The 25,240-nt window shown below is 37.0% G+C and overlaps 2 protein-coding genes across 4 annotated transcripts; both read left to right on the forward strand.

The window, feature by feature from the left end:
* Positions 1-3,625: 3,625 nt before the first annotated feature.
* Positions 3,626-9,232, forward strand: LOC116203988 (COP1-interacting protein 7). The gene is made up of 9 exons (XM_031535993.1): positions 3,626-4,037; positions 4,138-4,320; positions 5,198-5,331; positions 5,413-5,465; positions 5,551-5,597; positions 5,683-5,835; positions 6,146-6,384; positions 6,467-8,073; positions 8,638-9,232. The coding sequence occupies exons 1-9, from the start codon at positions 3,979-3,981 to the stop codon at positions 8,818-8,820; spliced, it is 2,658 nt and encodes an 885-aa protein (XP_031391853.1). The 5' UTR covers positions 3,626-3,978; the 3' UTR covers positions 8,821-9,232.
* Positions 9,233-21,665: 12,433 nt separating this feature from the next.
* On the forward strand, positions 21,666-24,745 carry LOC116202347 (uncharacterized protein At4g04980-like). Of its 3 annotated transcripts, none has more exons than XM_031533871.1 (8): positions 21,667-21,833; positions 21,913-22,245; positions 22,339-22,456; positions 22,534-23,560; positions 23,633-23,798; positions 23,886-24,050; positions 24,190-24,342; positions 24,454-24,745. In XM_031533871.1, exons 2-8 carry the CDS (start codon positions 22,165-22,167, stop codon positions 24,625-24,627), a joined length of 1,884 nt encoding a protein of 627 aa, XP_031389731.1. In that variant the 5' UTR covers positions 21,667-21,833; positions 21,913-22,164; the 3' UTR covers positions 24,628-24,745. The 3 variants fall into 3 exon arrangements, with proteins under 3 accessions (XP_031389732.1, XP_031389731.1, XP_031389730.1); XM_031533870.1 differs by having other exon boundaries at positions 21,973-22,245; XM_031533872.1 differs by lacking the exon at positions 22,339-22,456 and having other exon boundaries at positions 21,666-21,833; positions 21,973-22,245.
* Positions 24,746-25,240: the final 495 nt, after the last annotated feature.

A 25,240-nucleotide genomic window follows, 5' to 3' on the forward strand; every position in this document is an offset into this window, starting at 1 on the left:
AGTAATTTTTTGGTAATATTTAAAAATACTCGAGGTAGAAATAAATAAATAGAAACATTTAACCGTGGTAACACATATCTAGTGCCCCCAGATCTCGTAAGTGTTTTTAGATAGTTCATATCGTTCACACTCCTTTTTATTTAATTAAGATCTCGAGTTTGAGTTTTGTGAATAGAGTAATTTTAAGATTGAGAGTCTTCTTTAGTAGGTCAATCTAATTCGAATTTGGATTAATCAGGGTCAATTAACCTTCTTATTTCATCGATATCAGCTTCATTTTCGCTTTACTTCACTACAAGAAACACCCTTATTAGAGATAAGTAATGAGAGACAATTATAATATTAGTCTCTAAAATTCTCATTTCGAGACATACGATATATGTCTCTTAAGTGGATTTTATTTGCCTCTAAATGCACCCAAAATTAATACTTACTAAATTACAAATATGTATCACAATTATTAGCAACTAATAAGTCTTTTGCACAACAGAATAACTTTTAGAAACATATTAATAGAGACATATAGAAAATCTATTACTAAATATTTTTTATAAAGCAAAATATTTAATTGCTTCTAAATCCAATTTTATTTGCCCCCTAATATATTCTTTTAGAGGTAAAATACAATTTCCTGTTAATCTAATTCTCATTTGCCTCCAACTTATGAAATTTTACATACATAGTAAGTAGATAAAATATTAAAAATTTGTTGGATCATTTTTCCTAAACATAAATAATTTATTCAACATGAATTAAACGATATTCAAAAAACAGTCAACATAAGTAGAAAATATATTTTATTTATTTAAAGATGTAAATTACGTTATGCAGATTTGGAATTAAAAAAAATAGTAAACTAGTATTCTTTTTGTGCATTTTACTTCATCTATTGTGTTCATATATGATTTATTACATAAATTTTTGGATAATTTAACAATTTTCAACTTACCACCCGAGAACTTAACGATATATATATGCACAATGTTTGATTTAATATTTTATGCATATTAATTAATTTCTTAATTTTAAATAATTATATAATAAAAATTTTACATTTTTATTGAGGCTTGACAAAAATATTAGATATAAATTTAAATGTAATTCAATTCAAAAATGCATTGGAGGTGAAATGGTAAAGACAAGATGCTAAAAGTACTATGTTAGAGGTAAATGATTCAAGTTAGGTTCAAGGCACAATATATAGATATGAGAGAAATAATGGCCAAATGTAATTACCATCATTTGTTGTTATATTTCCTTATTGGAGGCAAATTTAATTAACACTAACAATTCTAATTAATGACTTTTGTTAATTTTGGAAGCAAATATCATTGCTTCTAAAAGGAGTATTTCTTGTAGTGCATTCGCTACCTCCTTATATAAAATCTTTTGATCCCAGCAGTCTAATCCTTACTTGATACAAGTACGATTTCTCTTTACTCTTACACGGCGGGCATGATTAGTTAAAAAGCCATAATGATTCATTGGCTTTCTCACGTTATTATCATTCTGGATGAACAAAAAGATAGCACATTTTACACAGTTACAATTACATGAATGAAAGATTTGACTTTCGTCTTAATTAGCGAGCGATTCTTCCTTTCGTTTTTAGTCTTTATTTTAAAAAAAGCATGGAAATTTTTTTTTTATCGATATGCAATTGTGAAGATTCGATTCAACATCAAGGTTACTTAAATTCAATATACAAATTAAATCAAATCTTACGGCAAAAAAAATACATGATTAGTACTTTATTGAGTATTGACTATTGAGTATTGGGGTTGTGGTGCCTCATACATCCATAATTATTTTTGGGGAATTTATAGTGAGATTCATAGTGCATAAAATATGGGAATGTGACAAGATGATGCTTTGACTAGGGTAATTAACCATATGTTTGATTTTACAACTTATTTTTAATTCTATTACACTTATTTTCATTCAACAACACAATTATTATTATTTTTTTAACCATTCAATGCAATTTTTAATACTAAATTCCTTCAACTATTCATTATTTTTTCCACGATTCAACAACACAATTATTACTTTATCTCAATTATTCATTATTTTTTCATACTTTTTTTTTTCATAATTCAACAGCACAATCATTCCAATCCAATTAACTTAGATATATTTAAATACCAAACAAAGCATAATGATTGAATATTTGCTAGTCGAGGGAGCTAGGAAACCCGAGTGCGTGGTGCATCGTCATGCATGATGGTGATGGTGACTTTCCACCTAAAAATTAAAGATGTTTCTCCTCGCACAATGACTATAGTATTTACAGTACTCTCTAATCATAATCTAATCAATGGTTAAATCTTCTAATTTAATAATCGATGACTAAATCTCTTAAAACATTATCTTTTGTTTAGGTTAATCACATAAAAATTGTCTTTTATCTTTTTCTTTTTTTAAAAAAGAAAAAAATAATAATTTCAATTGTCGCTCACTGATGAAATTGTATTTCTATGTACAGATAGATTATAATTATAATTTTTTTTTTGTCGGCAGATCTATAATATGTAAATTCCAAGTTTGCCAGAATTTCCTTTTTCTTTTCATTTTTTGTCCTCTGTTTCTCAAGAAAAACAGATGCGAGATATTCTCTTTGCAATAATAATAATAATCGCTACAAAAGCAAGTCAGGACCACAACTAAACCGACAGGAAAAAGGAAAAGGCCAAGCCCCAAGCTCTGTCTTTTTCTTCTCCCCCTATATATATATATATATATGTATGTATATATACATCCATACATATACACTACCCAAAAGTCGCACCCCAAGGTTACACGTTCAAATGCGAATCAAATATGAAGGAAAATACATAAGAAATAGATGCTGAAACCTCCACAAGACAATGCATAAAACTCTGATCGGAGAATTGCGCACCTAATTTATGCATTAATCTCACTTAGTATTTTCCCTTCCTTTTTCCTCTTAAAATTCTAAGCTTTTTCCCACATGATGATGATGATGATGATGATGATGATAGAAGTGATAATATTTTTGGTGAACAAGAACTATACGCCTAATACGATGAAACATAAATCCTAATAATTAATAAAGAGATACTTATATCGAACCTGAATTACAGCGTGCACCTTTAGCCCTTTTGTGCTATCCCTTCTTTTATAATAGCGGTGATAAATATATACATTTTTGCTGGATAATTTAATAAATATATTTGCTTTTGGCCAAGAAAATAAATATATCAACTTTGGTAATAATCTCCAGAATTTCCCATTGTGTACTCCATCCTTAAAATAACCAAAAGAGAGATTCAACCCTGAGAAAAAGGACAGGGATGGATGGATGGATCAATAGATGTTCAAGAAAAAAAGAGAAACCAACTCCCAAGCTAAAAATTTCATGGTCAGTGGTCAGGAGATACAAAGAGCCCATCTTCTCTCTCTCTCTCTCTCTCTCTCTGTATTTCTTTCAGAAAGAGAATCCTATTCTGAGATTTTTGGGAGCTTTGCTTGAGGCTGAGGAACTGTCCAAAACAGTCCACAATCCACTGCTACTGGTAGGACCCATCTATCCCTCTCTGTCCCCCCCCCGGTGGAAATTATTACTGCATTATATATTCAAAATGGATTTGTTTAATGGATTGATTAGACAGAAAATGATTCTCTTCTCGCGCTTCATGCTGCTGCGAATGATAGTGGGAGAAAAGATTGTCAAAATGGTTATTTTTTAACTCAATAAAGTTGAGAGAGAGAGAGAGAGAGCAAATATCAGATCATGTGCGATGGGGGCCTCGTCATTCCTTTCTGGCACATTTCCAGTTCAGCAACAGCTGCAGCTTCTGCTACTGCCTCCACCTTTGAGTTTTGGCCTCCCCCCATGTTCATGTCGTCTTCTTGTTCACATCCCCAACCACCTTAAAGAACAAAGTTGAAACCTTTCCCCATCTCTCTCACTCTCTTTTTCTGAGTGTGTGTGTGTGTCTGTGAGCTGAATAGCTAATGGACCCAAGAACCCGGCTCGACTACGCTCTGTTCCAGCTGACCCCAACTCGGACCAGGTACTGCCCGACTCAGGCCCACCTCTCCCTCTCTGTCTCAGTCTCAATCTATCGATTTTTGGTCTCACTGGTGATTTTCGGATGTGGGTTTTGTGTGAAGGTGCGATCTTGTGATATTTTGTGGGGGCAAGACGGAGAGATTGGCCCATGGCCTGTTGGAGCCGTTCCTCGGCCACCTGAAGTTCGCCAAAGATGAGATTTTGAAAGGAGGGTATTCCATCACTCTTCGTCCGCCGCCTCCCCAAGATGCCTCCAGCTGGTTCACCAAAGCCACCTTTGAGAGGTTCAGAACAGAGACTCTGATTGATTGATTCAATTCAATTTTGAAGTCATTGAGTCTGTCTGTGCTCTGTTCTTGTGATTGGAAAGCATTGTGATCTGGCTTTGTCAATGGCGAATGAAGATGTTTGGGGAGATCCAACTTCCAAGTTTGTGTCTTCTTCTTCATGACCAAATTGACCATCTGTAATTAAGCATCATCTGTTCTGTGTGTTATAGGATTTGATGGATTTGTTTGCTCTTCATGGTCCAACTTTCTCTGTCTTGTGTGTTCTAAATCTGGAAATAACTCACATCTGAATAAATGTGATGGAGTTGGTACCGCGATTCAGCCTTCTCTTCCAATGAAGAAGTTTGGCTGGCTGAGATCCCAGTTCTTGGAGTCGTGGGGTTAGTCTTTTATGTTGTTTATGGTCACATTGACTGGAACTGACCCCTTTTCTATTTTTATTAATCTTTCCATTCATGTCTAAAATGGTCTCTATCTAAGTGCATGTGTTTGTATTATTCAGTGTTTGTGCTCATAGACTGCACTTTGATCTGGCAATTACATATATTGTATCATTTCCGTTTGAATTTCATTCAGATTGTTAAACCATATAGGGTCGTTATTAATGATCTATATTGAAGTGGTTAAAATTCTCTTGCAAGTTGATCTGCTTATAATTATATGTGAGATGAGCTCCTAACTATGGACATGTTTTGACTTCTATATGTATAGTAACCAAAACCAAGCTCGTAATGTTACTGAGTCGTCGACAGACGTTATCGAGTATTGTTGGATTGTGAAGTTTACAAATTTATGGGAACATGAAGTGGGTCTGAACAGGGAGAGTGGGGGATAGATCACTTATAAAAATGTTGCTCTTCTCTCTCGACAGATTCGTGCGCTTTGTTGGCACACCAGAGATTCTTGAGAGGTTCATCAATCTGGAAAAAGAGATATCACAGATTGAGAGTTCGTTTCAAGCTAATGAACTCGGGAAGCCCCATGTATCTAGACAAGGAGAGCAAGGTATCTTTGACCATGAGATCTAGCATCATACTCAGAATATATTGTTCTGGTTTTGTTAGTCAATGACTTTTATTTGATCAGGGAGTCCTACAGCTTCCAATGGCAACTCGGTGAAGTCGAGTGATTCCTCTAAGGTAAATGCTTCATACCCAAATCTGAGATTTCTTGCTATATTTCGTTGAACAGATGAATTCATAAGTTTGTTTCTTTGTGCACCAGGGTGAGATTGCAGAAAATGAGGATGCCGCACAAGAAGAGAACTCTAGGTAATTCGTTGTTAAGATTACGGATGCACTCCTTCTGTATATAAATGCTTCATTGTACTGATTCCATTGGGTTGTGATTTAACAGGATCCGTCTCCAACGTGTCCTGGAAACCCGGAGATCAATGCTACTTCGATCACAGGCGATGGCGTATGCACGTGGACGGGCTGCTGGATTTGATATGGACAACATGGACGAGCTCATTGCTTTCTCTGATGCATTTGGGGCTTCTCGTTTAAGGTATCAAGAATAACGTAATTACTCAGCTCAAGCTAATGGCAATTAACTGAAAGGAACTCAACCAAATACAATGCGAATATATTTTAGCTGAAGACTGACACTATCTGATGGATAGACTTTTCACCATGTTTGACATCAGCACAAGATTGATATGAGTAATGATACTTATTGCATAGGAACACGAACTGCACCTTCTTTAGACAAGTATGGTAATGAGACTGGTGCTTTTGGAGCTAACATATGAAATAGAGAATTAGGCCTCTCACTATCTCTCTTTCACATTTTGAAAGAGTGGTGTCAATTTCTGCAGAGAAGCGTGCATTGAGTTCAAGGAACTATGCATGAAGAAGCAATCTGATGTCCCGTGGATGGAGGAGCTATCTGCTATGGAGGCCTATTCTTCTTCAGAACTCTCGTTCCCAGCAACCTCGGGGATTATACTCACAAGTGAGATGAACTATCAGACCAGCGATAATAACCTTGTTCCCAATGGATCTCCCGATGCATCAAAGCAAGAAACCATGAATGCTGGTTCCAATGGCAAAAAAGGTAAAATATCTATTATTTTGCTTCTTTGTATTTCTCGTTTTCATTTGTCTTCCTTTCTGACAAATTCATCTCTTTCCTGCAGATGATGTTGGAAACAAAATTCAGATGCAAATGCCATGGCCAAACCAATTTCCTCCTTACATGTATCCCGTTCATCAAATGCCTCCATATCAAGGCTACCCTTTCCCAATTATGCCTCCAAACGGTCTAAATGATCCTAGGTGGTCATTTAATTCAGAAGGGGCCTATCACGATATGAAAGGAGAAATGAAGTCCAAGTCCAAGTCATCGAAAAAAGAGCGGAATATGCACAAGGAAGAGGAAGATGATGATGAAGATGTGGATTCAGAAGAAGACTCACAAAACACATATAGTGAATCTGATGGAGAGAAAAGGCATTCTTCGACGGAACATTCACACCGGAAAAAGCACAAGAAGAAGTCTTCGAGAACGGTTGTAATCCGAAACATCAATTACATTGCTTCTAAAGATGAAGAGAAACAAGATGGAGTTTCTCATGATTTTTCCTCCTCGTCCTCTGAGGATGAGTTTTCTCTTAAGAAAAAAGTAGAGGAAGCTGTTGGAGTTTTCAAGAAAAATCACAAGTCCAAGAGGCACACTCATAAAAAGTCGGAAGGATCAAACAACACGACTGAGCCTGAACAAGAGACTGAAGGTACTACTGCTTCTACAGGGAAGAGCACGGATGAGCATTGGGATGCTTTTCAGAACCTTCTCCTGAGAGAAAAGGAGGAACCCAGTTTGAATCCAGAAAGGCAACTCGAGTCTTCTCGGGACGAGCATTTCGCGATGGGGAGCTTTGGGGATGAAGTGTCAGGTGGAACTCAGAGATTCACAGTGCAACGAAAGGTCACGGATGATTCCTTAGTCATGTCAGAGAGGACCAGAGAAGATGAACTCAATGGCAATTCGATTGATTTTGGAAATGGAGAGAATCTCCGACCTGTTCTGAGAAGAAGGGAATTTGCAGATGATTTGGTGTTGTTATCAGGATGCTTTGAGGGATCAGAAAAACTTCATAATGCATTACCTGATTCTAATGCGGATTCATCGTTGGTCAAGACTCGGAGGTCCGATGATGGCTTTATCATACATACAGCCGCGAAAACAGAAAGTGGGGATGTGAACGTTAAACAAGTTATATTCGACGGTGATTTCCTCAATAGTATGGAGAAAAGTCGAAAAGACCCTCAGGTCGATGATTCCTTCATGATACATGATAGAACATCCCTCGATGATTCAAGGGACATAAGCATGGTTTTGGAATATATGTCAGCATCTCATACAGAAAATGCTGCCAATGCAGAGGCTTTGGAAGACAAACACAAGGGGTCGACAACTTATGAGCCCGATGACCTTTGTGTGGTTCTCGAACGACATGATGGAGGGGGCTCAAACAGGGTTTCTTGGACCTCGGGCTATGATGTTGATTTCTCGTTGGCTGAAGCTGAGAAGTCCCCAGCCAAGGAAGTGCATGATAAGACTCCCGCTTCTTCTGATAAGAAGATAAACAGTGACAAGAAGAAAGAGTCTTCTGCAGGAAAAGATGCGAGATCGAAGGTTATGAATAGGTCTCCACTTGGGAAAACCAAACCTGAGGCAATTAGTAGGGTTAAGAAGCCGACTCTTATGAATAGGACTGCTGCACAGAAGAGCAAGTTTGAGAAGGTACGTAATCCCGAAGATTGGGTATATATTGACCAGAACTCATATGTTAATGAAAGTTCTCACAACATTTAATGAAAGTTCTAACTATTTTCTGTTGTCAGCTACTAATCTTACAAGATTTAATATATTAACAAATTTTAAAAAGGAAGACATATCAATATGATCTCTTTCTCATTTCGGCCGAAAATGAGAAAAATAGGTCTTCTGATTATTTTTCGTCTCTTCGTTCTCTCTGTAGTTCTTTTTTGTCATCGATGATTGTTCTTTTGAATAGCAAATATTCACGTTATACTCTTTTATAGTTTTATGGAACTCGAGAAAGTTTTTTAGCTTTTTGTTTGTACTCTTTTAAATCAAAAGAGAAGGATATTAGTCGAGTTGTACTTTCCAACCGCTAAAAGAGCAGAAAATGCCACGAGGTGTGAAATTTGACGCGTTGTTTTCCTCATTATTCTTCGCATTCAAGATCAGGAGAAAGATAAAAAAAAACTTGAGTATTTCTATTTTTCATTCAATCATCCTTCAGCCTTTCCAGCTTACTCAACTCGCATTGTCCATTGACAGGAAGAAGAGGTTCGAAAAAGAATGGAAGAAATGTTGCTCGAACGGCAGAGGAGAATTGCTGAAAGAACTGCAGCCAGTGGCTTAGCTACTCCTGTGAAGAAATCTCCTGTGGAAAGCAAAACAACCAAAACTTCCACCCAGACTGAAAGGACCAAGTTGCAGAATCGAGCAATGAAAGTTTAGACACATATTACCTCATGTCTGTGAAATCAAGAGGAGAGGCAGAACTACTGGAGGTTGCAGGTTCTAATGAAGAAAGTTGTAGAGAAGCTCGAAGGACGGCCACCATTGTCATCGTGTATGTATCATATTATTCACTTTTTAGTTATTTTTTCACGAGTTTGTTACATTTACTGTTGCCAATATATATTCATAAGAGTGTTCAGCCTCGGGTTAATTTTTTTTTGTTGGCTGGTATTGGATGGGCATAATTCATTCAAGAAATAGAGCTGTGAATAAAGCTTTCGTGGTGAAAGAGATGTAAATTGAAAGAGCTGTCGATTGTATCGTTGTGTACGTTACTGGATTTGTTTCGAGAACATTTTGGCAGTCGGTGTATGAAAATTGTTGCGGGTTTATGGCTCTTTTCATTTTACTCTCAATGACAGTAAAAGTATGATTAGAAGTGGAAAAGATTTCAGTTTGAAAATGGACTGGCATTTCGATTCGATAACTTACAGTTTTAATTTCAGAGCTGTTCATTTTCATCTAAAAATGCATAGATTAGTATCCCGAGCACATGAAAAGGCAAATACGGGGTCTGAATAATTGAAGCTGCTCGATATGACATGTTAGTTTGTGAGAAGTTTCACTGTTCAGTGGACCGCTTCAAGTCATTATCAATATCGGTTTTCAAAGCTAGGGCGCCGTGAGCGCAACTTAGATCGGATACCATCGTGGAAATCGACCAGCTCAAGCATGTCCTCGCTTTGGAAAGACATTTGCTAATTCCAGTTCTGTAATCATTTCGCGTAGGTCCGGACGACTTCCTTATTTGGTCGGAAGATGGTTGATCAAGAATCATGACATGACATTGGTCAGGACGACTTCATCTTCGACTTTCTTTTTTCCTTTTTTTTTTTAAAACTTTTGAAAGTAATTAAAAAAATCTAAATAAATAACCTTTTTTTTAACTTATCTTTTTGATTAAAAATGTTTTTTTAAGCAATTTTATTAGAAACCAACATAAACCAGCAAAAATAAAAGCAATTAATCTAAGGGAAATTAGATAGCTCCCCTTCGTATAGTAGGATATTAAAAAATCGATGGATTTGCCATGCATCGTATTTAATTCCAACTCTTGGATCATGTTTTATCTTGGCCACGAAACGCAACCCAATTGTTGTACAGTCTTTTCTCCTTCGTGTCTTGTGTCCAATAGAACATCTAAGCCTCGAATCCCTAAAGGAAAATTTAAAGCGATGTTTTACATGTTAATTGGATACGAGATACCTAATGGACGAATGCATAGCATATTTGAGTCATTAGATTGGAATGGATATGGCAATAGTTATGATGTACCGAAGAAACAGTCACGGATGAAATGAATTTCACAATTGCGCTCGGTTCATTCAATTTATTTAAATTAAATTAAATCTTTTTTTCTTTTTCTTTTTGAGGTAAAATGAAATAGCATTATTCCTTTATACATCACTAGGTTTTTTGGCCCGTGTGTCTCGCTGGACTTTTACTATAAATATAATTGAATTTATCTAATTCAAACTTTATTATATTTATTTAATTTTTGTAAAATTCATATTTATTTTTCCAATAGTATATAATATCCAATAGGTATATCCAAATATCTCAAGAAATTATAATTAATTCACATATTACTATTCTATTGAAGAAGGAAAATAGTACTTTTATTTTTTAAAATTATCATTTTTCTAATTTTGTAAAAGATTAGTAACCATAAGTCTTGTTGATAATTTTGTAGTCATAATATTTATAAACTTTTAATTTATATATATTTACTAATTTAATTCTCTTTAATCCAAATTGTATATATATTTATAATTATGTCACTATTTATTACACTGTATTCAAGTTTTATTTGCTCAATCACTGTATTCAAGTTTATATATTATATAGATTGGTAAAACATGCACGTATTGCATGTGATGTTAATTAAGAATGTTTTTAAGTTACTCTCACTTTATTTTTTCCTCTTTTGTCTTTAAATTTCTGGTATTTAATTAATTTTTAAATCTTATTGACGCTTTTAAAACTTAATTTGAATTTCTTCTATGTTCAAAACTTGTTTCTAATTTCCTCGGTCATTGAAAATTATTCTGAAATTTACTAACTTTTTATTTTTATAAATTATTTTTTCTAGTCTTTATAAATTTTTGAATTTTTTATTTTATTTTACTTTTTAATTTTAATTTTAATTTTTTTGTAAATTTTATTTTATTCTTTTCTAGTTCTTTATAATTGTTTGAATTTGTTTTTTTTTTCTGAATTTATGAATTTTTAGGCAATTCATGTCATTTAGAGATTTTCCCCGTACAATGTCACCAACAATGTCATGTGAAAAAATAGATGGATGTTAAATTTGAGACTAAAAAGGTTGTGGTATATTACTTAATAAAAAAAAAGTTTATATTAGGTTTAAAAAGAAAAGAGTGAGTTTCTTGATTATTGACACAGTTAATCCAAATAAGAATAAGAAACACTCCAAACTTTTAGCTGAATGAGTTGAGATAAAGAGATTTCAGATTCGGTTCTCTTGGTAAAAATATTAGTGCTCCTTTATTAAATTTTTTATTTTTCTTTACTAGGTCTAAGAGCTTTTCTTGTAACTAAAAAAAAAATTAAATATTGAAATGCCTTACGAGAAGGAAATAATATCATTTCAACAATATTAGATTATATGAAATGAACGGGCTTGTCTTTATGTTAGACTGCATGTTAAATTATATTAGATTAAATTGTATGAATAATATTAGATTGTATCATATTGAAGCAAAAAGGTGTGTTTTCATGTCTATAAAAGACCATATTTAGTCACTCTAGATGAAGTTAATGGATGTCTTTATATAGCTAGATGAATGAATATAGTAAATATTGTCTAGATACATCGATTGAAAGTGTAATAGCGATTAGATTCATCTAAATTATAAAATATAAAATTGAAAAATGACAGTAAAATTTAAAAAAAGTCGATAGAGCTCCATTTTTTATTATAATATTAATAATAGATGATAGATTAATTCTATAGTCCTTTGGACCTTTTAGCAAGAAAACGTTGCATACTGTTCCCAGTGCACCATCTCAAGACACTTGCGTCGGGTCAACTGCAGGTGGCCTAAGGGTGAACTCGGGTCAAGCCTGCACACAAGCCATTCGATATCAGCTCGATAAATAGTCCGCACAAGGTTTTTTTTTTTAATGAATAATACGATAGGCAGAAGCTTCACAATAGTTGGCTCGATAGGTTACGCGAGTTTTAAATAGTCTACTTGTAAAATTGTAAGTGCTCGCGTCAATCATATCGAGCAAATGCTGGGCCAATGTTGAAACCATATATTTTCAAGTCGATCCTTAAACTTTTTGGCCAGCTCCAAATCGGCTCTGGGACCATTTCGTCCTTTTTCAGTTCCACCCGGAACTCTCCGGACTGTTCCATATTTACCCATAGTCGTTTGAGGTAATTTTAGACAGATTCCTAAAGTTTATGGGCCGTTTCAATTCATTCCTTGAGCAGTTTAAAGCAATTATAAGTCAACTCATGAAATTTCAGACCTTTTTCAAAATCGGTCCTTGTCTGTTTGAAAGCCACAAAATCGCGTTAACATAACGCCCGTGCTTTGATCTTGACCTAAACTTGCTTAACAAATTGATTAATTTGTGAAAGGGATTTTCGTAATCGTACCTTTGATCGTAGCTTGATTGATGAATGCATATGTCTTATTTAATCATATGTCCAAGCTCAAATAAAAGAGTGATGTCATAATCCTTAAGTACGAGTTTTGAAATTGGCCAAAAGAAAACACAAGTTTTGAGGTGAAACATGAGGTAGCCATCTATGAAAGAGGGTAATCAACTTGGGGAATTAATAAATCGGCAAACTCTTGGCAAACAAATTACTGAAAAAGTAGCTGTTCGGCTTGTGAGTCCCTCACCCGCAATAGGTCTCCTGAGCTCATCTCTCTGATCGTAGACCGACAAATATTAAAGCCATAGGAGGATAGTTTTATAATCCATTAGGCATCCTTAGGCTTTAAGTGTTGGATTTTATTCAATGATGTGGCCCGATACATGTATTAATAGTTATGTATTATGGGTTATTTGTAGGTCCGATTAAGTGATCTAATGAAGTTTAAGATAATGAGTCTTAATGATATCTTGGTAAAATATGGGAATTAATGTGCATATACGACAATGTAATTTCTGGTTCTATGACGGACTGAATTAGAAATTACATAATCTTATGCATTTAGATGAAATTGAGGGGTTATTGTCCCCGAGTCGTATGTTAAAAGGTGGTCTTATGAGATCCCATTACTTACTAGACTTATACAACCTCTGCGTATTGACTTGGAAGACCACATACCCGTCATTTGCTCACATAACCCACGGTAAGGATTCAGGTACGCTTCTCATTCAATTTATTTCTCGATGATTTAGTTTCTGTTTGGGAACAGAGTTATTTTCAACTCAACTCAACTATAAACTTTTTAAAATTGAATAATAGTCCTACAATATTTGAAGTTTCAGAAAAATGCCCCAGCCTCCTCAACACTGAACTCCAGATCTGAAGTTCACCTCACAAACGTGCTATGGGGAGCTCCAAATCTCCCATTCCTTTACGGATGAGAGAGGAAAATGCGCAGAAGCAACATCATCGAAGCAGATGATCGAACAAAACCAATTGGAGCAATTGGAGAGAGATCGGAACGTGCCTTAGAGGGGGGGGGGGGAGAGAGAGAGAGAGAGAGAGAGAGAGAGAGAGAGAGATCTGCTCTCAATCGGAGCTAGATCGAGATCAGTGACCGATATGTTCCTTCAATCAAAGTAATTTCTACCTCGAATCACATCAGCAAGGCTTCGATTGAAGGCTTGTCGCTTCGATTAGGCTTTGATTCGAGGCAATGGAGATGGACACGGCCAGCAAAGCTTCGATTAGGTTTCGAATCCGTGCAAAGGCCGGGGCTCGGATCAAGATCGGAGACGAAGATGGACGCCGCCGATTAGACTTTACTTTTGGTGACTAGATGACCAACTCGATGGACCTCTACTTTTGCTCGGGAGGTGCTGAGGAGGAAGATGATCTGGGTTTCCTCGGATTTTGATTGCAAGATTGCTTTTTTGGTCGATTTCCGTTTGTGGAGTCAATTTGGGCCCTGAGATTTGAGGATATCTGAGATTTTACTATCTCTCTCTCCTTCACTACTCTCTTTCTCCTTCACTACTGTCTCTCTCTAGAGCAACCCTCTCCTTCTCCTGATCGACCTCTCTTTCTCTTCATCTCAACATCTCAACCGAGCCCAAAATCATCATGAGTGTGAAGCTCAACTTCACGACGCCCTCGGAGCCTGGATTGAGGCCCTGCATGCTCCACTTCATGTGCGACTCCTACTTTGGCTAGACGACCATGGAAGTGCAGTAATCAATTAGAGAAGGGAGAAGAAGGCATGAAGATGAAGAAGACGATGAACAGTGATCGGTGGGGCAAAATTGAAAAATTTTAAAAACTTTTGGTCTTTTTAAAATTTTAAAAAGTTTGGAGTGGAGTTAAGTTGAGTTGAGTCAAATATAATTCTAAAACCAAACAGACCCAGCATGTGTGATTTTTGGGGATTTCTGATTCAATTTTCCAACAATTGGCATCAAAAACACGCATGTTTGAATCATTGAGGAATTAGTGTTGGGATTGATGTGTGCCCCAGAGGCATTCAGTCATCAATTATGTATTATGACATTTATATATCATGAGACATATATGTTATCTTGTGGTTGCGCTTTCATTTTACACGATAACGTCCTTGGATAGTCGATTCGATAGGCATCAAGTATGACTTGATTATGAGATCCTATCAATGATGAACACTATTCCTAAACGTCCCTGGTCGAAGTATTATTGTTAACTAGGACAACGATAATGCAGCAATGCAAGTGTGGTGGTGATTGATGTCCAAGTCTCATAGGTCATGGATGTAAAGACATCAAGTCACACCGCATGTATGTATTAGGGGTAATGCGTAGTAGACTGACCCACCATGAGACTGCTACATGGGTCGTTACGAGATTGTCATTAGCAGTTCTCATAGTGACTATGATGCAGAGGTCCTTTGACTTGAGGTCACCATGAATTCCTATATGTAATGTCGTATATTTTGATGCTGTCAAACGCCACCATAATAGGCTGGTTATAAAGACAGTTATTGGGTATACCACAGAGCATGGAGAGAAATGTGAATGACCAAGATAAGATTTGTCCCTCCTTCGTAATGGGAGAGATATCTCACTTGGCCTCTTGGTGGGAGAAGTCTGGAAGTGTATGCGCATACCCAAATGACTCGATATAGAGATATCAAGCTCATTTGCTCTGACAGACTTACTCGGAACCAAGAAAAGAGATTGAGCCATACGAAGGATGACATCGACCATGCCTTGGGCTCGATCGAGATATAGAGGACAAAGGGACATTGCTGCACGATAATATAATCAACATGTTCGTCAAATAGTTGACTTTCCGATTGCTTAGATAACAGTGATGCATTGCTAGATGCCGCTAACTGTTTGTAATGTTGAAATGGAGATTTCGATATTACTGCCAACGTAATTGGGAACCTACAGGGTCACACGCAACAACCAAATCAGCGGATGATGAAGGTGACTTCATCTAATACAAATTAGATGAGGTTAAGCACAAGACGGAAATATCGGAAGTTTAATGAGATTAAAACTTCCCAATTGATTGGATTTCGATCATTAGATTTAATGGATCGACTAGGGATCGAGTCGAGCGATGACACTTGGTCCAGTCATATGATGACAAGTGGACCAATAATGTGTTGACACGTGGCGGACACATAGCGCATGGAGAACATCTCTTAGCTATCCCACATTGATTTCATGACCTCCATGAGCTCCTCCTCTAAGCTTATAAATAGGGGTCAAGGCCCTTGGTTAACGGCACCAACGCTTGGGTTCAAGAATTACTCGATTCGATTACAACAAGTTGTAATACGATTACAATTTGCTCAAGGGCCTTATTCGGGTCCATTAGTCTGAAAGTTCTATCTTGTGCATGCGCCTCCCTTCGGGTATAAGTCGCTAGCACCGCCAGTCCCGGAGTTCCATGTGGTTGGCGTGGATACCGGTAGAGGCGCGACACATGGAGTGCTTGGTTTGGCGAGCCAGCTTCAGTTTTGCGCGATAAGATCACGCCCATGTACGCTTTATTTGTTTATATTCTTCTAGTATGATCCTAGTTTTAGGTTTCGCGCGGTAGAAAATTTTGAATTTTCAGCTTTTCGTTGCTTCTGCTGTTGCTCTGTTAGGCGCGCGATTCCTACAATTAGGGTTTATGAAAATTAGGGTTTGTGGTTTTGGATTTGGATTAAGGCTGATTAAGGTGAAATTAGGTTTTGTTTGTTGCTGTTCATGTTTAATTATTGTGATTGAGGTTAATTAAGGGTCAAAAAAGGGTTTTCAAGACTGTTAGGGTTCTGGTCGGCCTTTGTTGGATGCGGCCAGCCCTCGGGCGGCGGAAGGAGGCGGACACAAGAGCAATTCAGTAATCAGGTATGGTGGTGGATCGTCCTTATGTGTCGACCGAGAGCACTGCAACGACTAGTGGTGGTCGCGAACTACGGCTCGCCGGCTAGTGCTCGTCGATCCTAACTCCAACAAGTTGGGATCGTGGTCGCCTATCATCGATTGGACCCTACTGAGTCGGGATGGAATCGAGGATCGACAATCGTGGCTCGTGTCTTTTGGGCATGGGTCGCTGTTTGCAGGTCATGATTTGGTCTCCCCGACTCTACCCATCGTGGCCACGGAGCTCAACTCTAGCTCTATCCCGAGCCATTATGTTCGTCTCCTCGATCTCAGTCTCTCTTCTCGAGCCCAATTTATGAGGATGTAGAATTTGGGGGAGATAAGGTTGAGGATATCCTTGAAGGGAATTTATTTCTCTTCCTATAGTTATTATTTCTGATATTGATTAAACAACGAATTCAGAACAATAGAACAACATTGAAGTACTCCATATTTAGTCTCCAGAGGATATTCCGAAAGAACAAATTCAATGACCTCAAGAACATATGCTACCATGAATCTTTGTGTCGAGAGATCCAAAGACGATGGTTTGCAAATTAAGAAAATTCATCGGGTTAAAGCTGGCATGTCGTTAATGGTGTCATATATTTCATCAAGTTATCATCTCATTTGGTTTCGAGACGAATGCGATTGATGGATATAGATACCATAAGTTCAGTGAGAGTTAGTTTATTTGCATGAAAGATTGCAAATCAAAAGTTGCCCCTGTTATTAAAGGAGACAAGTTTAGTCTCAATCATTGCCCCAATAATAAGTTTGAACGCAAAAAGTTATAGCAAATTTCTTATGCATATACAGTGGGAGTTTGGGAATCTAATGCATGCATAAGTATGTACACATTTGGACATTGCGTATATATTTTCCATGTTTGGGAGGTAATTAACTAATTCCACTGTGGATCATTTTGGTAAACAGCCAAACAAGTTTTTTGGTATTTAGAGAGAATAAAGGGATTTATACCCACTAAATCAATTCGGTTTGAGATCATTAAGGTTTTCTTTGGCAAATGAATTTTTTTTTAATTTTACTCCACTCCATCCCAACTATAAATAATTATATTTATTTAGGGTTGTAATGATTGTGTTGTTGAATTATGGAAAAAAGTGAAAAAAAAAGTAATGAATAGTTGAGAGAAAGTAACACTACTTCAACAAAGGAGGCATAATTCATAACTGTTATGTTGTATATAATTATGAAATATGACCGTGAAATTTTGTTACTGGCTGTGAATTATGTAAAGTTTTGAAAGACCACTGAAATTATTCTGTGACAATAAGTTGGCAGTTTTATATTTCAACAATCCAGAGTGGCTAGTTATCTTTAAAACACATTAGTATAACTTCCATGCCTGCGAATCCGCTCACCAAAGCTTTAACACCCCTTGTCTTTCATGAGCATGTTGCTCATATGGATGTTATGTCTTGTGAGGATGCTATGATTTAGCGGAAGGTTGTATTTTGATTGTTGTACTACATTATGGATATTTTCTGCAAAATAAGATATATATAGACTACAGTTTGCAATTTATTTCACTTTGTATTAATTCTGCTTGATCTTACTTAGGATTATAGTGAACTAGTTGGAAATAGGCATATTCATACCAAATTACATGTAATTTCCGTGTTGCGTGCCCATATTTAACCTTTGTCGTTGGATTCATTAATATATGTGATCATTGATGGGTCTAGTTACGGCATATATATGTGACAAAGATCGCTTTGATCTCATATTGACATGTTCAATGAACTAGATTGTTTGAGATGTTTGTAAGGATAACAATTAAAGAATACTCATAAGGTTAACTGTAATACATAACTCTTCGATGAAATATATGCCGGCCCATGTGGGAGATTATTGAATTTTATTTAACAATGTGGCCCCCCATATGTATTAATCGTTATGTATTATGGGTTATCTTAATTGTAGGTCCGATTAAGTGATCTAATGAAGTTTTAAGATAATGGGCCTTAATGATATCTTGCTAAAATATAAGAATTAATATGCAGATACCGCAATGTAATTTATGATTTTATGATGGACTGAATTAGAAATTACATAACCTCAGGTACTTAGATGCAATTAAGGGATTATGGCCCCCAAGTCATATGTTAAAAGGTAGTCTTCTGATGTCACATTACTTACCAGACAAACACAGCCTCTGCTTATTGACTTGGAAAACCACATACCCATCCTTTTGCTCATGCAACCTATGCAATGGATTCAAGTACGCTTCCGATTCGATTAATTTCTCGATGATTTAGCATATGTGATTTTGGGATTTTTGGACTTCGGTTTTCTAACATTAAGCAGCTTCAACGTGTTATTGGCGACTCCTAAGAAATTCCCTACCTGACTTGGAAGTCTCTACCTGTTTGATATCGATGTATTAACATGTAGCAATTTAAGATTTGACTTAGTGAATTACAAGGGGACCGGAAATTATGTCAAACCTCTAATCTATGTATATATATATATAGTTGTATCCCCGTAATAAATAGAACTAGAAATGTAATTTTATATATAGTATAAGGTCATAAATGTAATATCTAAATAAATAATTATAATTGTATATATACAATTAGGATTAAATTAGTAAATTCATTTAAATTATTTTTTAATTTTTTAATTTTTAATACAAGCACATTCTTAATTTTAAAAAATAATTTCAAAATTTGTTGAGAAAAAAGAACAAAAATAATAGATCTATGGAAAACTTTCCAATATAATTAGTAACTAAAGAAAAATCTACTGACATACAGTAAGCATATTCAAATATTAAACTTTTTTAGAAAAGTAAAAGATAAATCTATTTAAAAAATTTTAAAAGTAAGAATTTGCAAGAGGAATTTATGACAATAGATGATTTGCATTTTCATTTTTATGAAATACATGAAAGTCATCTATTATAATTTTTAAAATTTGACATTTAAAAAAATGTAATATTTTTTCTACGTAATATCATTTTCTTCATTCATTTTTGATATTACAATTGTTTTAATTATTCTTAATTTATTATTGTATGCAATAAAATTTGAATGGTTTCAATTTAAATAAATATATATAACTTAATGAATATTTCAATTGTGACGTCAAAATTTTTAAAACCATTTGAAAATAATTACTCTAACCAATAGCATCGCACCAGCAAAAAAGCTGGTAACCCATAAAATGCTATATCCCAAATGTCATTGATGTGCATAAATGATATTAATAATCCGATATTAATTCCTTTCATTTATTGCAAACTGATGCGTTTACAACTGTCCAAGAACCTTTTCGGTTGTGAGGCTCCGTTTCGTAAGACGGATTTTTATCTTTTATCTTTTTCTTTTAAGTTTTTTTTCTCTTCATTGATAGAATTAGATAGTTTTTCTAAAATATTAGCTTGATCAAGTCCCTAAAATATCCGTACATGTTATTTCAAAAGTTAAAAGAAAAAGAGTTAATGCTCCTATTGATAGAATTAATTTATTGTATAAATTATGGTCCATTACTCAAGTTCAATAGTCTCTCACGTTAATTATATGACAATGGAGAATCAATGAAGGATTCCTTCAAGGACTCAGGATTTCAAGTAAAGAAGATTGGATGAGTCATTCGAAGATTGGACGCCTTTCATGATAACATTTTTTTTTGTGTGAATCCAGTATTCGAAAGTCCAATTAGACCCCAACTAATTCACTTAAGCTAAGTTGGCCCATAAAAATTAACTCTCCCAATTTTTTTTTTTTTAAAAAATAACATCTTGGGTGAAATTGGACCCAGGATGGGCTCGTGAGTCCCACCCGAAGCGGACCCGCTCCCACATGGGTTTGATTTTTTCGGTGGGCTTTCGGATCGGTTTGCTTCTCCCCGCAAGCTCTCATATGTCATGATTCTCTCGCCCTCACTACAGCTCATCCCCCACACCACCTCCTCCCCTCCCTCTTTATTTTTTATTTTTTTTTATGTGAATCTTGGTATTGGTAAATTCAATTGAATTTTGACTAATCTAATAAAGTCTGGTCGGTCTACAAAGAGATAAAACTCTCATGGTATAGATTTTTTTTTTAGTTACTTTTACTTTCCCGGTAAAATAAAATTGTATTATTCCTTTACATAATGATCCTGCTCCTGGTACACCATCTGCCGACAGCGTGTGGGATCAACCACCGGTGGTCTAGGTGCGTAACCGAGCCGAGTCCACGTGCGCCCTGCTCGGGATATCCTTGATAACCTCTTGAGACAAGCTTATTAGTATTCGGCTTGATAGCATTGATAAGATTGTAAATATATCGCTCATAATCAAGCAAACCCATATATATGACTTTTTTCTTTTAGAAACCATATACATAACTCACGAAATCACACATTTGTCGAGCTTTTCTTGTGATTTGCAATTAATCCAAAAATGTCAAGAATCCTAACTGCCCACAACCCGCATTCTATTACACACTCGGTTTGACCAGTAAAATTATCGGTCGAGAAAGCTCACTATCAAGCTCGAGCTAAACTCTTCGTGGTGGGTCGAGCTTGAGCCTGTCTATGTCCGACTTGGCATCGCTGGGTTACAACCAAGGGCGAAGCCAGGATTTCTGTCGAGGGGGGGCAAAAATATTATAATAAATATAATTTTGGGGTAAAATTTTAAAAATTCAAAGTTCAAGGGGACAATGGGAGCAAAAATATTACAATAAACATACTTTTGGAGTAAAATTTTAAAAAATTTAAAGTTTAGGGGGGCAATTGCCCCCTGCTAATATGTTGGCTCCGCTCCTGGTTACAACCATAGGGTGACCCCCATACGTGGGATGTGAATATGATGCACTAAGGAGCATGCAATCAATTTTATTTCCATAAGGATTTTCTGGAAATAAATAGCATATGGTGTCATTTATTTGCTTTCCTAATTTTGTACATACTCAAGAATAAATAACATGGAAGGATAACCACCAGCACAGTGATCTAGTGGTTAAGTATCAAGCGCTCCATTTGAACATCATGAATTCGAATCATTGAGGACGTAGAACTCGCCACTATGTGGGTGTATTATGGCTAAAGTCTCAGTGAGTTATGGCGAAAGGAACATTTCGTGGCGGTTAGGTTCCTTTAGTTGGGGCAGCCCGTAATAACCCGACCTAACCTTTTATTCATAAAAAAAAAAAACAGGGAAGGATATAATTGATTAATTTGATTCTTCGTTAAGGAAGGTGAGCTTCCTTGAAAGCTCCAGTAGAAAACTTGGACTTCGTTAACAAAAAAAAAAAAAAAAAAAAAATTCAAAGTTTCTTCTATGACTTGGAAAATTGTCCCAAGAATCGTCAAAAGCTTTTGATCAGATTGTTCTTCTCCAATTTCAGAACTTCTCATCCTTGGGATCGTCTTCTCCCGATATTCCTAGAGTCTCAACGATATCATAATGAGAGGTACGATTATTTCGTATCCATTTCGGGTTTAATTCTTTGCCTCTGGTCTGTATGTAATGTATGATATCTTGAATGGAAGGTCCTGAGAAGAGTCTTCTGCATACAAAAATCTTGATCTAGTGAAGTTTCGGTGCTGCAGGCGATCAGGAAATCTGAATTGCCCTGTCGATATATCGACTTCAGAGTGAATGAACGGGCAATCTTACTTCGATGGTGGAACTCCGGAGAACTATTGTTCTCAGACAAATCACTGACTCGGCCCTCGTGCCATGGCTCTCATAATATCAATCAAGGAAGTACTCTCACACCTCTTCTTCGACCCTCGTAATAAATGGAACGTCTTGGAGGGATTATCGGCTCTGAGATGGCAAGAACCCGAACGATGCAGATGAAGAAAGCAGCGATAGACCAGGTCCACTTACTCTCTGACGATAAATACCCTTTCGCTCAAACTTGGGACTCTATGCCGATATTAATTGTATTGATAGATTGAGTAATGGAACAGGGTGTGGCGCGTGTTTGTGAAGCTCTGAAATCGATCGGAGAATTGTGGAAAATGAATTACGTTTGGATTGATAGGATCAGATGTAGTGGGACGGAAGAAGAAAGCCATGGGAAAGTCGGTAGGTTTGTGCGACCGGTTATTCTTTATGACCGAGAATTCCACGTATTAACTTTATGGCTCGATTTTGATTTGCAGTTGATGAAGTCTTGGGGATGCTGGAAGGGATGATATGTGTAATGAGGGGAAGAGAGTCTAATGGAATGGGGAAGTTCAACAGCAATTGTGATGCATTGGCCACAGCTCTCCATGCTCACTTTTCTCAAGCAGCAGTGGAAGGGCAGAGGAGCAGTTCGAGCCGAAATGAGAGGGAAGCAGCAGCACCGGATGAATTTCTTCAGTCATCACCGCCGCCACCATTGCCACAGCCTCATCCTCCTCAATCTTCAGCTCGAAGTTCACCACAGCTCACACCTACTAATCCTCGAATTCCATCGCCGGTACTGCCACCGCCTGAAACTCATCCTCGGCTTGCAGCTCGAATTCCTCTACCACCAACCCCTCCTCCTGCTCGAATACCAAAAGTAATGCCAACTCCTCCTGCTCCTCCTCCTCCTCCATCTCCGTCGCCACTTTCTCCTCTGTACTCTCAAATTCCTCCACCGCCACCCCCTCCACCTGCTCGAGTTCCGCTGTCACGACCTCCTCCTCCCTCTCAAGTTCCATCACCAACTCCTCCTCCTCCTCGACCGCTGCCACCAACTCCTCCTCCTCCTCCTCTTGCACCACCTAAATTGCTGCCTGAATCACCACCAACCAAAGCAGCTAGTGGCCCACTACCACCTCCCCCGCCTCCGCCACCAGCCACTCCGAAGATATCACGAACTACAAAAGCAACAACAGCACCTCAGCCACCACCGCCTCCAATGCCTTCAATAGGATCGGCGCCGCCACCACCACTGCAGGCACCACTTGTAAAAGGAACCGCTGCAGCTCCGCCACCCCCTCCACCAGGTGCAGGAAGAACCTTTTACCCCCGGAAACCGACCACCAAGCTGAAGAGATCGACCCAAATTAGCAAACTTCATCGTCTTCTCAAGGCGAAAATGGAGGGATCCAATCTCGATGACAAATCGATTGATAATGCCAGGAAAGCTCAGGTTAAAGCCTCGTCCGATGGCGGTAAACAAGGGATGAGTGATACCATTGCAGAGATGACTAAAAGGTAAACATTTCAGCCTCATTGGTCGGAAAATTGCGCTATCAAAAGATTTGATTTCCTTTCGTGCCATTCCAGATCGGCGTACTTTCAGGAGATTGAGAGAGATGTCCAGACATACACGAAACCGATCATGGAACTGAGAGCTAAGCTAACCACTTTCAAGAACACGGACATGATTGAGCTGCTAAAGTTCCGTAACCAAATCGAATCCCTCCTTGAAAAGTTGACTGATGAATCCCAGGTCGGTCCAATCACAGTGGTAACATGACGTCGCCTGAACCTGATTAGTAGTATATGGGATTTAGACTATATACGTTGCAATTTGCAGGTCCTAAGAAGGTTCGAAGGCTTCCCCATGAACAAATTAGAGAGCCTGCGAGCAGCTGCTGCTCTCTACATGAAACTCGAGACTTTCAATGCCGACTTGCAGAGCTGGAAGATCGCTCCTCCCTTGGGTGATCTTCTTGGTCAGGTCGAACGGTACTTCAGTAAGGTACAATAATTTGCAACTTCATTATCTGTCGAGTTTGCTACATCCGGGAATGTTTAACCTGGTCTGAAGCAATATATTACCAGTTCTATAATTTCGTCAAAGGTTTTCAAAATTCATTTGGAGGATTATCGACATGTAGATGAAGCGAGAGATTGACACTATCGAAAAGACCAAAGATGAGGATCATAAGAAATTTATGAGCCACAGCATACACTTCGATTTCAATATCCTACTCCGAGTCAAAGAATCGACGGTGGATGTTTCTTCAAGTTGCATGGAGCTAGCACTCAAGGTGCGTAGTTCGTTCAAAAGCCCTGATGGTGTTGCTCCTTATTTAATGAAAATTGACAGTTGAAGAGATCGATCATTCCTTTATCTTGGTTCTGGGATTTGATATGAACAGGAAAACTGGGTGAAGGCGTGCACGGAGATGCTGTGGAGAGCTTTCCAATTGGCTTTCCGAGTCCATTCGTTTGCTGTGGGGCACGACGACCGCGCGGAAATGCTGACCCGGGAACTAGCTCGTGAAATCGAGATTGGCATTGCAAATAGATCCAAAACCGGGGGAAAATACTAGCTTTAGGGAATAATTTTGTAAGTTCCGGATCAAAAGTCATATGTACAGCTCAAGAACATGTACATGGCAAAGTTTTCATAACTTTATATACAATAAATGTGTTTGATAATTCTCAAAATTTATAATCATTCCTTAGCAAACTGTTACATCATTTCCCAATATGATGCGACGAAAATCACGAATCGATGGTGATGCTATCCGAATACTTTAACAGCTCAAAGTTACACCAACGTATACATAAATTCTTCAAGCATTCAAGATATGAACCAATGTTAATTGCATGTTCCATGTCAATATGCAATACATGAATGAAGCTTTTACCATATTCTTTTTTGTTCTAATTAATAATTCTTTTTTTTTCTGATTTTCTTAATTTCTTTTCAGAATTTGTCCAAAATGTTCCATTATTATTAGTCATGGAGCCCATCCATTATAGGGATAGACAGTGATCTTCTTCTCTGCTAATTTTATTATGTGGAATATGTGTTATAAATTACTATGAATGGTAATTCACAATGGGAAAAAGATATTTTTTGACATATAAGTTTAACCTTTGATCAATTCTCATCCTTTAAGTTTTGAAAGTGCCGAATTAGTCCTATATGTTTGCTTC

Source organism: Punica granatum, chromosome 4 (genome assembly GCF_007655135.1).
Source record: "Punica granatum isolate Tunisia-2019 chromosome 4, ASM765513v2, whole genome shotgun sequence".
Lineage (NCBI taxonomy): Eukaryota > Viridiplantae > Streptophyta > Magnoliopsida > Myrtales > Lythraceae > Punica > Punica granatum.